This window comes from Nansenia antarctica, assembly GCF_963989245.1.
Source record: "Nansenia antarctica genome assembly, chromosome: 12".
NCBI lineage: Eukaryota > Metazoa > Chordata > Actinopteri > Argentiniformes > Microstomatidae > Nansenia > Nansenia antarctica.
Window position 1 is genome coordinate 20,464,002 of NC_137682.1, and position 16,776 is coordinate 20,480,777.

The 16,776-nt window shown below is 44.1% G+C and overlaps 1 protein-coding gene across 1 annotated transcript; it reads right to left on the bottom strand.

The window, feature by feature from the left end:
• Positions 1–8,028: 8,028 nt before the first annotated feature.
• Positions 8,029–15,533, bottom strand: arl8 (ADP-ribosylation factor-like 8). The gene is made up of 6 exons (XM_080542808.1): positions 15,465–15,533; positions 13,096–13,156; positions 12,339–12,486; positions 10,598–10,681; positions 10,219–10,370; positions 8,029–8,114 (listed from the first exon to the last, which is right to left on the bottom strand). The coding sequence occupies exons 1-6, from the start codon at positions 15,508–15,510 to the stop codon at positions 8,066–8,068; spliced, it is 540 nt and encodes a 179-aa protein (XP_080398934.1). The 5' UTR covers positions 15,511–15,533; the 3' UTR covers positions 8,029–8,065.
• Positions 15,534–16,776: the final 1,243 nt, after the last annotated feature.

A 16,776-nucleotide genomic window follows, 5' to 3' on the forward strand; every position in this document is an offset into this window, starting at 1 on the left:
ACCATTATGAAGCGCTGGTTGTTGGTGAAGCACTCACGTATCAGGACAGCACGGTGACAGCTCACATTGTCCCAAACTATGACATATACAGGATGAACTGCTTGCTGATGCAGCTGCTCACGCGCAGCCATAATATCCTGTGTAGACCACCCAGAAATGTAAGGAGATGTTCAGTGTTACATGGCCCCAGGGTTGCATGACGGTGGAGAACCCCCCAGTTACTTATGGCTGCACAAAGGGTGACATTGCCGCCACGCTGGCCAGGGACTTCCACAACGGCACGTTGACCAATTGGGTTCCTGCCTCTCAGCCTCCTTTTCGCCAGATTGAACCCTGCTTCATCTATGAAAATGTATTCATGTATTCATGTATTCAAACACTCTCTATAAAAATAGATAAAAAGTAGTTTAGTACAGTAAGTGATACAGAAAGACAGACTTCTGCAATAGTGCATTTACAGTATATGCACTCCAGTTTTACGTACATTATACTATAGTTTACAGTACTGTAAACGTAGCAACTGCAACTACTAGCCTACAGTAACAGTTGGCCTATGAGCATAGAATTGTACTGTGTGCTTCTTGTTGTTGGGAGAAAAGTGCAGTCCTGCCCATTTGGTCGTCTTTCAATTCTACAAAGGGGAATATGCACTTACAAACTCTGAATGTCCTGATGATGCTGGCCACAGAGAATCTGCTCAAATTGGGTTGGACACTTTGTCCTGCTTCCCTCATTGTCATTCCATGAGAAATGTCCTCTGGTCCGATGTTTTTTTTTTTTTTTTACTGTTTAGCCATAATGACCAGTGTTATGTTTGGTGGGAAAAGGGGGAGGCTTGCAGGCCGAAGAACAGCATCCCAACCGTGAAGCACGGGGGGTGGCAGCATCATCTTGTGCTTTGCTGCAGGAGGGACTGGTGCACTTCACAAAATAGATGGCATCATGAGGAAGGAAAATGATGTGGATATATTGAAGCAACATCTCAAGACATCAGCCAGGAAGTTATATATATATATATATATATTATATACCGGACCGCCACATGGTGAAGTTCATCATGGAGACACTTTCCAACCGCAGCTTCATCTTACAGACCAGCAGTGGCCAGTGCAGTAGGCTCAGAAGACTGAGGAACGGGGTACCGCAGGGGTCTGTTCTCTCGCCGATGCTGTTCAACGTTTACATCCACGACCTACCTGATACAGCATCTAGAAAGTATGGCTATGCAGACGATCTTGCCATCATGCTGAGCCGACCAACGTGGAAGGCGATGGAAGAGGGTCTTAACGTAGACATAGGCACACTGGTAGCATACCTTCGAAGGTGGCGTCTACAACTCAGTGTCGGAAAGACAGTCGCAGCGGCATACCACCTCAGCACCAGAGAAGCCAGGAGGGAACTTGAGGTGCGCGTTGACAACAAATGTCTGGAGGTCCAGCAAGCCCCGAAGTACCTTGGAGTGCGCCTGGATCGGACATTATCCTTCAGGCAACACCTGGAAGAAGTCAAGGCCAAAGTGACATCCAGGGCCGCGCTGATCCGCCGCCTTGCTGGTACAACCTGGGGAGCCTCCGCTAAGACGCTAAGAATATCCACCCAAGCCCTGGTCTTCTCTGCAGCAGAATACTGCGCCCCAGTCTGGAGCAGAAGCCCTCATGCGAGAAAGGTCGACGTGGCTATCAATACCTCCCTCCGAATAATAACTGGATGCTTGAAGCCTACCCCTGTGTCCCTCTTGCCAGTCCTCGCGGGAATAGCACCGGCCGGCCTCCGACGGGAGGCTGCCACCCTCGCCCTGGCCAGGAAGGCACAAAAGCATGATTGGCACATCCTGCACAACACCACCATAACACCAGCACCTCCAAGCCGACTCAAGACCCGCCACCCTTACAACAAGGCAGCACAAGCCATGCTCAACTCCACCTCTGAGGACATCTCCAGAGATGCATGGCTGGCAGCAGCTTGGAAGCAGGAGTGAGAGTCAACCGGGCCCTCCCGAATCCACCGCTACATCTGGGACCCAGGAGATGGCACCATTGGAGGAGACGACCTACCACGCCGGCAATGGACCACACTGAACCGTCTACGAACTGGTGTCGGTCGCTTTAAAACATCAATGAAGGCGTGGGGCCTGGCGGACAGTGCGGCATGCGAGTGCGGTGACCCAGAGCAGACCGCCGACCACATAATCACCATCTGCCCCTTATATAGACCACCCTCAGAAGCCAGCCTCTTCGACCTAGAACCAGAGATGCGGGCATGGCTACGCGACACCGAGTTGGACCTCTGACGTTACACGAAAGAAGTTATAGCTGGGTCGCAAATGGGACTTCCAAATGACAAATACTAACTTTTGTGTATGTAAACTTCTGACCCACTGGGAATGTGATGAAAGAAATAAAGCAATTAATTATTATTACTCTACTATTATTCTGACATTTCACATTCTTAAAAATAAACTAGTGATCCTAACTGACCTAAGACAGAGAATGTTTACTAGGATGTATTTGGCTATGGTGTATGTAAACCTCCGACATCAACTGTACCAGTTCTACGGGAGTTTTCCAACTCGAACTCGAAATTCGAGGGAGTGTGTGTGTGTGTGTGTGTGTGTATATGTATGTTTGTGTGTGTGTGTGTGTGTGTGTGTGTGTGTGTGCGTGTGCGCAGAGAGAGAGGCTATACGCAAGAAGATGGCATTTTTCATTTAGTTGAACACAGGGGAACTTCAATATCAGGTAATATCAGGTAATCAAAACTGTCAGAAGGACTACTGGGTAAAACATACTGCAACACATCTCTGTACAGCAAAATAACTGCACAGCGTGCATACAAAGCAGGCATCGGCAGATAGATAGCTCCTGTGGAAACAACAGCATTTCAATGGTGAAAACAATGGCATCATGCCTGTAGTGTTATGGAGCACACTAGCACCGTAAGATCTCCATCTAGTAATGCTGACTAGTACTCATTCCTTAGAGGAGAGACCCAGTAAAAAACTGCCTCTTCAAAGCCTTAGCCCTCGAAGTGGGCTGTAATAAATGCCTTAAGTGGCCCCCCATCGATCAGAGAAATAATTTAGCTCAGCTCGTCAGAACGCCTTATTCAGACTCAGGCTATGGATGGTGTGTGATTGTATGGCGTTTCTCTAGTCTAAAGCCACCCAATAAAGCTAAATTAGCTCCATGAAAATTGCGAAAATAGTGCACACGCATGCACACTCAACATGGTTTTATGTGGACGTATTGGAAGTGGATGAAAGCCTCATCAGAGAGCAACTGTTTTAACAGGCAGTCAAAGTTTAGCTTTGTACATACTGTATACTGACTTGGTGCTCTCAAGACTGATTGATGTGCAATGTCGCCACCTAGTGGTAGCTGATTTTAACGTTTCAAAGGCGCCTGCCACGTCCCTAAACTAACAGCACATTAGTTTCAAACTGTGTTAAAGACTGTAAAAGGACACCGTTATCTAGCCTTACACTATATCTATAAACCCAATTCTAAGGGGATAATAGTTAGACATCTAATGAAGCTTTCAGTTACATCAGGACAGGGAAGCTATGCTACGTGATGATGACCCATTTAGGTCTCAGTCCTAGACAGGGTCAGGGCCCCAGGATGACACAATCAGTATTAGTAGTGCCAAAAAAAGACTTTCTATGTAACCACCACAAAGTATGGTTACACAAGTGAACCCAATGCATCCCAGAAACAAGCCCGGAGGAGCTGGGAGGTGTGGTATTTCTCAGCCTTCAGTCTGTGCCAGTAATGTAAATTCAGGGTAGGAGGAAGTTTGATGAAATCTTAGCTGGTTTGGCTACGAAAATAACAGGGCGGTTATCTATTGAGAGTGTGAACAGTAGGTCAGCTCTTTTGAAAAATTCACTTAACTGTGCCTGCCTACAGGAAGAAAAAAAACCAGATGAATCATATCAAGTATCTGTTTCAAACGGATGACATACAGCAGGTGCGGCGAGGTCAGATCACATTGAAGCAGGTGTCAGCCATCATGCATGGCCTCTTTAGCGTCATACCTCTCCTAGGGTTCCCACACCTTCTGAAACATTAAATTGAAGCACCTTTCAAGGACTTTCAAGACTCAATTCCCTCAAATTCAAGGACCCAACATAGTTTGAGACAGATCTAGATGAGAATTGATATAATAGGAACTATGTACTCACAGACAACAATTAAAAAGAGAGGCTTTTGAATGTGTGAACCATCTAGTGATGGTCTCTTGGGAAAAAAATCAAATAATATATTGTGAAAATATGTGTAAAGTTACTGTGTTAAGTTAAGCAATACAGAGACTTATCTACTATAATTATGTAAAAACAAATATATATATATATATACTGTATTTTTTATTTTATTTTGAGAAAGAGAGGGGAATTCAAGCACTTTCAGTGACCCATGTCTATTTTCAAAAACTTTTAAGGCCTTGATTTTTTCCCCGCAAATTCACAAACTTTCAAGGATTTCAAGGACCCGTGGGAACCCTGCTCTCCTCTATCCTCTACAAACTGCTATATCGTGTGACAGTGATGACGCAAGCCCTCGATGATTAACATTGCAAAGCCATTCTCTCAATTACTAAGCCACACTAAGTCCCACTTTACTAATGGAAGTGGTGGGGCCTGGCTGTCCACCAGGCTGGGAGAATGACTATAGTCTTCTATGATTTATCTCCAGAAGTCAAATTGTACTAGATTTTTACACATTGGGATCTATCTGAACAGTCAGTGAACAGACGATTTCAGACTCAAGTCTCAAAATAACATTTTATTAAAAGAAAAAAAAGAAACGAAGGAAATGCACGACCCAGATCATACTGGTCTGAAGTGTCTGAAGTGTCTGACCCATTCCACAGCTTGACAACGTCAGAGTGAGTAAGCACCATACAAGACATCCTACCATGGTCCTGTAGAGAGATACAGGGTCTGCTAGTTCCCTCTGTGTTTAGCTAGGGAAATTGTACAGATCATCTTCATGCAGACTTGATTGAGCGTAATTTAAAAACCCATACCCAGAAGCTCTCTAGGACCAGAATGGACACCACAGCTCTCATCACCATCATCCTCCTGAAACCCATGATTGGTACTTTGAATCCCATAACAGACTTAAGTAGTTCCCTTGACTCCACCACACACACTCATGCACCTGCTTCCTCACAACAATTTTGGCCATTATGGAACTTGGTGGAGTAGTGGTTTAAAAGTGACACGTGCATAGATCTGTTAGCAAGTTAAAGGAAGTCTTACATCAGGTTAATGGAGTAACAAACCCTGATCTTCAAAGGGAAACATCGGTACAATACAAACACACACACACACAGACCACCCAGTCAAACAGACATGGAGAACATCGACAACACATTCACACTCAAGTCGTAATGATGTGGCACATTTGACATGGGAGATGCCCCGACCCTGACTGAATCCATTGAGGTCAATTAGGCCCTATAAGGCCTAAGTCATGGGGCTGTTTCCAGGCTAAGCGAGCAGTAAAACTATTTCCCTTTTCTCACTACTGTGCTGTTGGTCCAAACCGTACATATGCTAGTTTCTTTCCACATTGAATGTTCCAGCAACTATGGTGGATGCCAGTGACGTTGTTAGGCCTGGGCATAATGTTTTGTGAATTGCCCAGGATCCTGAAAAAAACATCAAATTTAAAAATACATTTAAAAAATCACCATCTACCGCATCGCCATCAATGTAGCGCAAGCTCCCACTCGTCAACCAGAAACTCAGCTAACACTCCCCACATCTCCCCGTCGATGAAACGTGGGCTAGGCTACACCTCAAATGTTTCAAGACAACGCCTAACAACAACTCTGGTAGATGCGTAACCACGTCGGTGCAGTACGGCCCAGTTCAGCTCAGTTGTGAAAAGGGTATTTGAGAGGTTGGGTGAGATGTTCACTGACTCGCCACAGCAGCCAATAATGCATGTAGAGCAACATATCTGTCTCTGGGGGGGGGGGGGGGGTCATCTTTCAATGCTACAAAATTCAGCTGCAATTCAGTTCCACATATGCCGTCAATAAAAACAATATTTTAAAAAAGCAAAGCTAAAATATACATCAAATAAAATCTAAAATGCAGCATTTGTGTAGTGCATACAACAATACTGTTAAACCGCTTTATATACTGATATTTCCAATGGTAATGCTCACAACCCCCTTGTGCATTTCCTTTGAGAGTTATAGAGCTCTTTGCAAAAAAAAACTGCCAAATATATCCAGGGACATAAAGGCTGCATGGCTGAGGTGACATGAAGTGCAGCACTACTGCTCTGTCCTCTGGAACATTTGGGTCCGGTTGCATAAAGGTAGACCCAGTCTTAGACTTAGATCTCACTTTAAGTCAGTCTTGCTATAGACTCTTAAATGTTCCTGTTGCATAAAGCTAGCTTATGAGTGACTAAAGTAAGACTCATTTAGATAGCCTGTCACGCAATGCATTCTAGGTAAAATAAGACACAAAAAAAAAAAAAAAAAAAGGCGAAACAGCTACACCTAGCGGCGGAAGATATGAGATAAACAACATTTTCTTCTGCTGAAAAGGTATGAATATTGGATGAATATATTGTGGAGAATGTGGAAGTACACTGCTTAGCAGTTTTAACCGGTGAAGTAGTCTACCGCGCTGGAGTTACAGTGTTAGCTAGCCAGTAGCCACTAGCCCCGACTCGTTCCCATAGCAACACAGCTCTTAAATCAAGTTTAGCCAGGGGGGAAGGAGGCTAACTTTCTAACCTCAAAATAAGTCTTATTTTTTATGCAACAGGCAGTCTTAATTAGACTGGTCTAACCTGAGAATATAAGACTAGTCTAAGGCTTAGACCAGTCTTAATCTATGTTTATGAGAATATAAGACTAGTCTAAGGCTTAGACCAGTCTTAATCTATGTTTATGAGAATATAAAACTAGTATAAGGCTTAGACCAGTCTTAATCTATGTTTATGAGAATATAAAACTAGTCTAAGGTTTAGACCAGTCTTAATCTATCTTTATGCAACCGGCCCTGAGCCCATTTCCAAATCACCCTGTGGGCTCAGTCACAAAGAAGAAGTAGCAATGAGATGTCTACTCAGAGTAACTGAGTGCTCCAACCACAGTCCATCACAAGTCTAAATAATACCACGTCCCTCTGTGAATCCAGAACAGAACACGCGTCACCACTGATAGCTTAATATGAAAGCATGACTGTGTGTTATCAGTCACTGATTGACGAGAACTTTCTGTACAAATGATAAAAAATAAAAAATAAACAGTCTACAAAAAAAAAAGCTGGATAACCAGACCAAGGCTATGTAGTGTAACAGAGAACTTGATAATACCGTAAGTGGTATAAATAAATTGTTTTGATAACACCACTCTGTGCACGTTCACCATTACCCCCTTTCTTGGCCTAATTCTAAACCTGACTGTAACAGAAAACAGTGAGCAGACACTGGATGGATGGGGGGGGCCTGTCTAGGCATTCAATGTACAGAAGAAAGAAAAAAATAATAATAAAAGCACATGAAACACTGCAGCACCTCACAGCCCAGGGAGGTCATAATAATAATAATAATAATAATAATAATAATAATAATAATATGGCATAATGATATGACATGATATATGTAGTGGTGATGGGTGTGTGTGTGTGTGTGTGTGTGTGTGTGTGTGTGTGTGTGTGTGTCCATCAATGCCCTGCCTTGGGCACTATGTTAATCCCCAACCCGTTCTCCATGGGACTGGAGGTTCCCCACGCCCAGGTAACAGGTAGTCCATGGGGTTGAGTGGCAGGCAGAACAGGTGTGGTCACGTAAAGGTTTCCATTTTGACCAATAAGGTAGTTGGGAGCGACAGAGCTCCCCTGTAACAGGTAAGGTCAAAGGTCAAGCTCAGGTGGGGTGGAGGAGGAGGAGGCAGCACATGCTTCCGGTGCATCCTTGAGAGGTCAATGCTGAACATGTGTTTGTAAAAAAAGCAGCCAATGGGGAGAGGCTGTGATGCCACCTGGTTGTTGGGGCAGGTACTGAGTGAGTCCATTGATAGAGGAGGGAAGGGGCTATCTTAGTCCCGCCCTCGAGGTCATCCACTCCAGGCCCTGGCATAAGCTGTGGAGAAATAATTTAGATGATTTTAGTTACGGAACCAGGGGTGCAAACTGGTGATGGCCCAAAAAGGTGACACATTTTTTTTTCTCCACGCTGTATGGAATTGTATGTATGAATGAATGAATGATCTTTATTGTAACAGGCACAACAAAATGTAAATGCAAACCCTAGGTGCTAACAAACAAACACAGTCGTAAGATAATCAAAAAACAAGAATGAGACATAAATAGACATAAATTAGGGGGGATATAAATAAAAATAGGGGGATAAGTGATCGTACCTATAAGTGACCCTACCGATAAGTGATTGTACCTAGCTGCCTGAAGCTAGAAGTTATTTCAACAGCAGCGGAGTTTAGCAGACAGGAAGATTAGTTAGCTCATGCATCATGCAGGGCTTAAAGTGGGAAAAAATCCTGTGCCTGAAACTTTTTCTTGGGGAGGGGGGTCACAAACTGATTAAATCACTTAAGGCCAAACTGATTGCATCACTTATTAAGCCACTATCACTAAAACAATAGATCAATAGATCTCCATCAAGTAGAATACTGATGACTAGTGACCAGTCATGCATGAGGGCTGACGAGTTGGCAATGTTTACTTTCCTGCTGGCTAGGTGTTGTGTTGTTACTTTGGCCAGATCATCATAAAAAAATCGAACAAGGACATTGAGGATTTTGTCCATGTTAAGATTAGTAGCTTCGTCGATATTCATTGAAAACATTGCTTTTTTAAGCTTTTCACACAGCCGTTTTTTAAATTCCGGGGCAAGGCCATGTGTGTTTAAATAGCTGGCGTGCTGATTGGAAACGGACAGCTTTGTCAGTGCATTTTTGTCTTCTGATAGCTTCTTGCACAAATCAACGAGTGGCTGAGACATTGTGAAAGACAGATCATGTTCAGCTATAAACGCGCACACTCGGATCTTTTGCTCGCAAACACGGTCGGTCATTGAAGATTAAGTGGTACCTGTAGCCGTCGCTCCCGGCAAGGTTGTTAAATGAGCAAGCGCTCGAACCGAAGCTTGGTGACCGGGATCTGAGGCATGTCGAGCAATAACCTTCTTCCCACTACTATACTATACTATATATATGTATATAGTATATACTATACTGCCGTAGACGAGTTTCTTTGAGCACGGCGTACAGAAACAAGCACCTGGCTCCCTCAGTTTGAGGCACCACGTCCCATAAGGCTTCCCCTCACTACTCTCCTCTATCCATGCCCAGCGCCATTTATTCCTTACTCCTCGTTCTAGTATAGCTGTGTCTTCGCCATGTTTAAGAAACTTGCCTTCCATTTTAATAGACTCTTACTAAAGTTAGCGAGATAGCGGGCTGCTAAAAGCGAACGTCTCTACAAGCTAACATTACACTCATTCAAACTTCTTAAGGCCCGCCCCACTACTCTGCCTCCGATTGACTAGAAGTCGTTGGTTGGCTTGAGCAATGTGATACCATTGGTAGGCGGAACTGTCTCTTTGCTGAAGATGACTGTTTAAATTACGATGTAAACAAATAGCATGTGTTTTTTTTTTTTTATTGCTCAAAATTCCCCCGCGCCGGAAATCCGGCACCGTGCCGGAGAACTTTATGCCCTGATCATGTGACTTGGATGACACTTAGACACCCCCCCCCCCCCCCCCCCCCCTCCCCAATTTATTTCTTTGCAGATCTACACGATTCACATGGATGACCTATTTTGAGGCTAATTTAGCAGTTTGCACCTCTGGGAACACAGACTGAAATATATCACATTCTAGACATGGCAGATGGACTTTTAGATTTGTCACTTTCCAATAACGTTCCAAACGAGCATGAAACAGGGATGATAATAATAATAATAATAATAATAATACATTCTAGACACTCAAAGACGCTTTACAAACTGAAAAGATCGAGTAGTAATAATAAAAAGAAACAAAAAAGAAATAAAAGAAAGTATAGGGGTCTAATACATTTTTAGATTACTCAATCTAAGTCTTTGTAGGACGATCTACTCTGTATACTGCACTTACACCTAGATTTTGGGCAGAGAAGCGGCGAACAAGCAACGCCAGCGTCCTCTCTCGAGCGGCATTTGATGAATGAAGGATAAACTCTTACCCCTCTCCGGTGAGGGCGCAGCAGGACTGGATGTGCCAGGGGTGGTCTTTGATGGAGCTGAGGCTGAGGTATTTGGAGATCTCCGCTGCCGACATGCAGTCCTTCATATCCTGCTTGTTGGCGAATATCAACACAGCTGCTTTGCGCAGGTCCTGAGAGGAGAGAAGGAAATATGTAACCTCTAGCCTACACAGTCACAACCCCGCCGTGACGTAAACATCCGACAGGGTGAACAATGCGACAGGTTGGAGACCCATTCATATGGTGGTGGTGGTGATGAGATAACCTCCTGTTTTTCAGTCTTGAGATTTCTGAGATAAGACATAGTTCTTCTGTGTCGTTTTCTCAGCCACATGAAGACAGGAGGGGGGTAACCCACCTCGTTAGCCAGCATCCTGTAGAGCTCCTCTTTAGAGATGACCAGTCGCTCTCTGTCTGTGCTGTCCACCACCAATATGATGAACTGGGGATCAAATTAAACAAAACATTAACTCTCTCACTCACTCACCCTTTTCAAATGGCATTTTACAGCAGGCAACTCGATAAAACGGTAGGTAATTCCTGACAGAACGGCTCACAAAGGCTGTTTTAAGCCTTAACTGAGGCTATTAGTAAAAAGCCACATTTAAATCGGCATCCTGTCTTAACAGTGTCAAATGGGGTTTCGAAATAATTGACTAAATATGGAGAGAATGTCCTGACATTGGACAACAGCAGTCACAACAGGAGGAAGGCTGCTGATCTCTGACAGAGGAGAAGAAGACACAGCTTGGCCAAAGACACTAAACTAATCAGAGAAAGAGAAAGAGAGAGAGAGAGAGAAAGAAAGAGAGAGAGAGAGAGAGAGAGAGAGAGAGAGAGAGAGAGAGAGAGAGAGAGAGAGAGAGCTATAATCGATATATATTTCCAATATGGAAACTATAAACACGATCATACTGTGACCTACTGGATAAATTGCATGTCTCTCTGTTATTTTAATATGTTTAAGGGAAAGGCGATTATCTCTCCCTCTCTTTGTGGAGGTGGGGGAGCACATGGCAGATGTCAGCCAACCGTATGGCATGTATAAACTTGGACAGCGTGAGATATGCATACGGGCTGAAGTAGATTTCAGGGGTTTAAAACAGAATGTGTTTAAAGGCTCCCTTTCTTACTCCTCCTCCTCCATCTCCTCCTCCACCTCCTCCCACCCTGACCATACACTGTGGAGGCTGACCCTGACCCTGCCTTTCACATGGGCCTCTTTGTGTCAGGGTGACCTTTGAACTGGGAAGCCTCTGTACATGTCTGTGCTCTGAACAAACATGCCAGCTGCTGTGCTCTGGTGGGGGAAAGGGGGGGGGGGGGGACTGCCGCTGGGCAGAACTTTTGTTCCCCTCGCTGACAACATCTATTAGGGATTAAGGACCCCCTACTATAGAGTTACAGCTAACATTACAGCACAGCAGACGCCACTGAAGGTCTCTGCACTGTTACTACCTTTGAAACGCACAGCGGTGGGCTATTGGGACACTCTTGCCGCAGGCCTGCTATACCACCACTAGCAGATCCACAGTGATAATTAGGCCTATGGCGTCAATATCAATGAAGCTTTAAGCTGACAGCTGCTGTTAAATCCTCCTACAGAGACTCTCCCCACTGCCATGCCAGCAATGCTGCATGCCGTTTCTTGAGTGTGTTGGAATGGGGCTGTGAGGAGTTTCGATGATCTGTGTTGGGGTGGTGGAGTTGGGGTGTGGTTTGGAGTGGTGTGTGTTTTGTTGTACGGGTTGGGATGGTGTGTGTTGGGTGTGTTGTGTGAGTTGGGGTGGGTTGTGTTGTGTGTGTGTGTTAGGATGGTGTGTGAGAGTTGGGGTGTTTTGTGTTGGGATGGTGTGCGTGTGTTGGGGAGGTTTATGTTGTGTGTGTGTGTGTGTGTTTGTGTGTGTGTGTAGGCGTGGTGTGTGTGTGTTGGGATGGTTTGTATTGTGTGTGTGTGTGTGTGTGTGTGTGTGTGTGTGTGTTGGGATGGTTTGTATTGTGTGTGTGTGTGTGTGTGTGTGTGTGTGGGGGGGGGGGATGGTTTGTGTTGTGTGTGTGTGTTGGCGTGTTGTTTTGGACAGTGTAACAGCTGCTCTCACCTCTGTATTGGAGTAGTAGGTGTTCCAAGAGGACCTCAGAGACTCCTGTCCCCCGATGTCCCACATGAGGAAGTGAGTGTTCTTCACCACAATCTCCTCCACATTACTGCCTATGGTGGGTGACGTGTGGACCACCTCATTCATCAGACTACAGAGGAGAAAGAGGTCACTTTACACTCATCTACTTCAACAGGGTTCCTACAAGTTTCAACAAGTCCAATTTAAGACCTTTTTAGACCTCTTTGAATAGAATTTTAGACCTATTCACAGCACCATATGATTGCTTTTTGTCATCCTCGAGGTGATGAAATTGGGGATTTCTTTGGTTCCAGCTTGATTAATTTTCGCGTAAATAGATGCGGTCGGACTGATTTCCTTGCAGCATCTCGTTTTTAAGACCTAGCACCATTTTTAGACCAAATAACTGGAATTTGAGACCTTTTTAAGCCTTATAGGTTGGATTGCTGGATTTTAGACTTTAAGGCTTTTTAAGACCAGTGCAGGAACGCTGTTCAAGGAGCCACAGTCATTATAGCTACTACACGAACTGAGAGAGCAACAATAAAACATTTACATGACATTTTTGACATTTAGCAGACGCCGCTTATTCCAAAGCGACAATCGATACACGACTAAGCAAGTGAATAATCAATTCACCAGTCATAGCAGGAAGAGTAATCTAGCTCAGGCCAGGGGCCATTGGCAGACGCCGTGATAGAAGAAAAAATAAACTTTGTATAAACAGAAAACTACTCACAATTGGTACAGTATGGTGGTCTTCCCAGCATTGTCAAGACCAACGATTATCACCTTGTGTTCTGCAAAAAGGAAAAGAAAAAAGCATACTGGAATTAGCTGAGATTCCTACTCCCTTAATGAGGGTCTGATGAAGGGGTTTTTAAATACTGTAGTAGTACAATTGAATTCATTTGAATATGATTGGATCTGTCTATGGTGAGAAAGAATGGAACACAATGGCCTTTGGTTCAATGGCCAAAGACACATTGTTAAAAACAAAAGCAGCACCAAGTCTGGAGTCAAATGCCGAAGTTTGTGGCAAGTTTCCCTTCTTCTTGGGATTACCTTCCTGTCATTCATAAGTTGAATGACCTAAATGGGGCCCTATTCATGAGACATTGAACTTCTTTTCCTAGTTTCAAAGCTTTAAGCCCACCCCCATATCACACCACGCAGGGTCTTTAACTCCTACTGTGCTACTGTAGGGCCTTTAACACTCTGCTGTCAAACAGGGGCGCAGGAGAGACCAAAGCCTGAGTCAGAGCTGGCACGTCCATGTTAGTATACGCCACAAGAGTGTTTTGACTTTTCCACCTTTCGAGCCTACAGGCGACGGGGCAGGAAGGAAGTCCTGTCAGAGGGCCCGTGATTTTGACAGGCTTTGGGCGTGCGACAGAGGATGTTGCGTCGCTATTGCTTCCTGAGGGGAAAAGCTATCCTGTGGTGAATGTGGGTCTGCTTGAATGTGGGTCTGCCTAGCCCAAAAAAAAAGCCCAGAGAATAGGATTCAGTGGAGACAGTCATAAAATGCAAAAACACCACCCGACATTTCCATGTCCCCCAGCCCTCATCACAATGTGGACGTCCTCAACCTCCAGCTGTTCTTTTCAAACAATATCTAATGTCAACATAACAACAAAACATCACGGGGATGGGCAAGGTTGACCAGACCAGGCAAAGATACCCCTTCTACTCGTATCTATCTACACCACAAACACCAACATGTCTTTGAAGTAAGTAAAGCCGGACATGGGGAGAAGTCTAAAGACAGTAATCCAGGGTATTAGGAGGCTGGGATTAGCAGGCCACACAGATAGGCCTGGGCTTTCCCCACCACTCTGGGATTAGGCCACAGACTGACCACATAGTCCAAAAGGCGACTTCTAACATAACAATAAACTGAGCAAAGACTCCCCTTCAACACCAATAGTCCATGTTATGAAGTTAGTGTATGCTCCTTCACGAGGCTTGGCATTTGGACATTTTGGAGCCACAATTGGTGAGCTTAGAATGATAAGTTTCTATCTCCGTTTAGAATGATAAGGTTCTATCTCCGTTTAGAATGATAAGGTTCTATCTCCGTTTAGGGCAGTTCGGAGATATTGAGCGTCAAAGTTTTTCCATTATGTTTTGTGAGATGGAACCTTTCTATTTTATGAATTACTAACTCAAAAATGTCAACATTTTAAAAAGAACACCACACAGGCATTAATAAACACCTAATGGATCAGATTATGTTAAAAAAAATTCAATTTTGACAAAAATGGAGATAGAACCTTATAATTCTAACCTCACGACATTTGTGTTGCTTTGTGTGACAAACATGCTCTTTGCTGTAGAGATCGGTGCGTATCAAGGCTCTTTCTCTGGACTGAAGAGACAAAGGGGTGTCATGCTTGGCCATTGTAAAACGTTTTGTGATCACTAAACTCAAGCACTCCGGACTGCCGATCTTTACAATGTTGGGCTCCGAAACGAAACAACTCGGAAAGAAGAAACAGCTCGACAAAGATGTCAAACTTCTGCCACTGTCTGATAAAAGAAAGAAAGTCATTCACGAATAAATAGAGACAGCCCGATTCCCCAAGTCCGCTACTCGTCAACAAGTGGCAGTGACACGTTAACAACAAACATCAGCAGATATAAATCATCATGTCAACACATTGCTTACTGTTACTAATGTGTGTTACTTACTGTGTTTTTATATTCACTTTATGTTCTTATTCCTGTTGTAAAGCACTTTGAGCTGCATTTCTTGTATGAAAGGTGCTATATAAATAAAGCTTTACTTACTTACTTACTTACTAATAGTGTTAGTACCTCCTAGCCTTAACGAATCGCCTTTGAATGCAGCTACACTGTTTTTATTAGCAAGTTTAGCCAAGTAGAGTTACACCAGGCGAGAAACAGTCAGTGGAGAAACAGCTGGGAGCCAGACAGGCCTGTTATTCTGTTATTCTGTTATTCCAGGGCACACTGTCTTGACTTTACAAACACTCTGTAGGACTGGTCTGGGACACAAACAAACAGACGACACAAGAAGCCAACGATGTTGCTAATTATGTAGCTAACTAACTAGCATAGCTATTACTTTGCAATAACACTCACCTTGATTGCAAAAGAAACTCCATAGTTTGGCAAATATGAGACCCATGTCGTCGGTGTTAAGATCCCCGAGGTCTGGTCTGCAGGCAGGGGGATGGCAGCAGCAGTCTGTCTCCCAGGGCGATGCTAGCTAACTCCACTAGCCTGGCTCTGGATGGCTTTATATACCTAAGATGCAATAACAAGGTCCATATGCACCAGTGTCCGACCCAGAAAGACCAGCGAGTCAGCGTGGATAAGCAAACACCGTGGATCAGCCTCCATACACTGGTGTGTCAGACTCGCTTCTTTTGTCTATGCAGACTTCACACAGCTAGGCTGGCTAGTGGCTAACATGAACATTTCATCAATAAAATAAACGTGACACTAACTAAACATTCCTGATTCACACACATGCGATAGCCAAGTCAGCAGCTAGCCAGCTACCCAGCTAGCTCATACTAGTATTGAAGTTAGCTTAGCGTGCTAACGGTGTTATCAAGCCCGCAAAGCACCGTCTCAGCTCGGTAAACTAGCTAGTTAACTAATGAGGCTGTTTGACACTGTTCACTACGTATAGTAAGGGAACTATTTGCATTTGTATTTGCAGCGCGTTTGCCCTTGTCGGCCACCGTAGGGAACAGCCTCCGAAGCACTAAAGCCAAGGCCACCTGGACTGACTGACTGTACTCACACACACACACACACACACACACACACACACACGCACACACACACACACACACACGCACACACACAGGCTGTGTTCGGAATGGCATACTAGCATACTACTCATACTAGATATGACGTAGATTTTGAGTATGCAGACAGTGCGTTCACACTGTAGATTATGTGAAATTTTAGTATGCAAGAAATGTATGTAACTAGATTTTCGGTCGGCTGGTATTGGCATACTTATTATGAATTTAGTAGGCAGTATGCAGTATATACTAATTGAGTATGCTAGTATGCCATTTCGAACACAGCCCACACTCAGAGTGCGTCACCACCAGATGCCGGCTAGCTGGTTCTCTTTCTTCCCCCAACAGTGTCGGGTTACGTTGATGACGTCGTGGCAATGTAGCAAGTAAGGGACAATGTTGTAATTTCACTGGACAAAATGTGTATAGTTATATTATCCAGGCACAGGCAGACATGTATTAATATCCCATCACAGTGTTTATTTACACTTGACATGATTAATAACAATAAAGCGATGAACAAGCCAATGATAAGAACAAGTACAAGCAACGATAACAAAAGGCTGTTATTTCTTATTATATTTATGTTTATTATCATCATAATAGATGGATGGTTGAGACCACAGCTGGAGTGG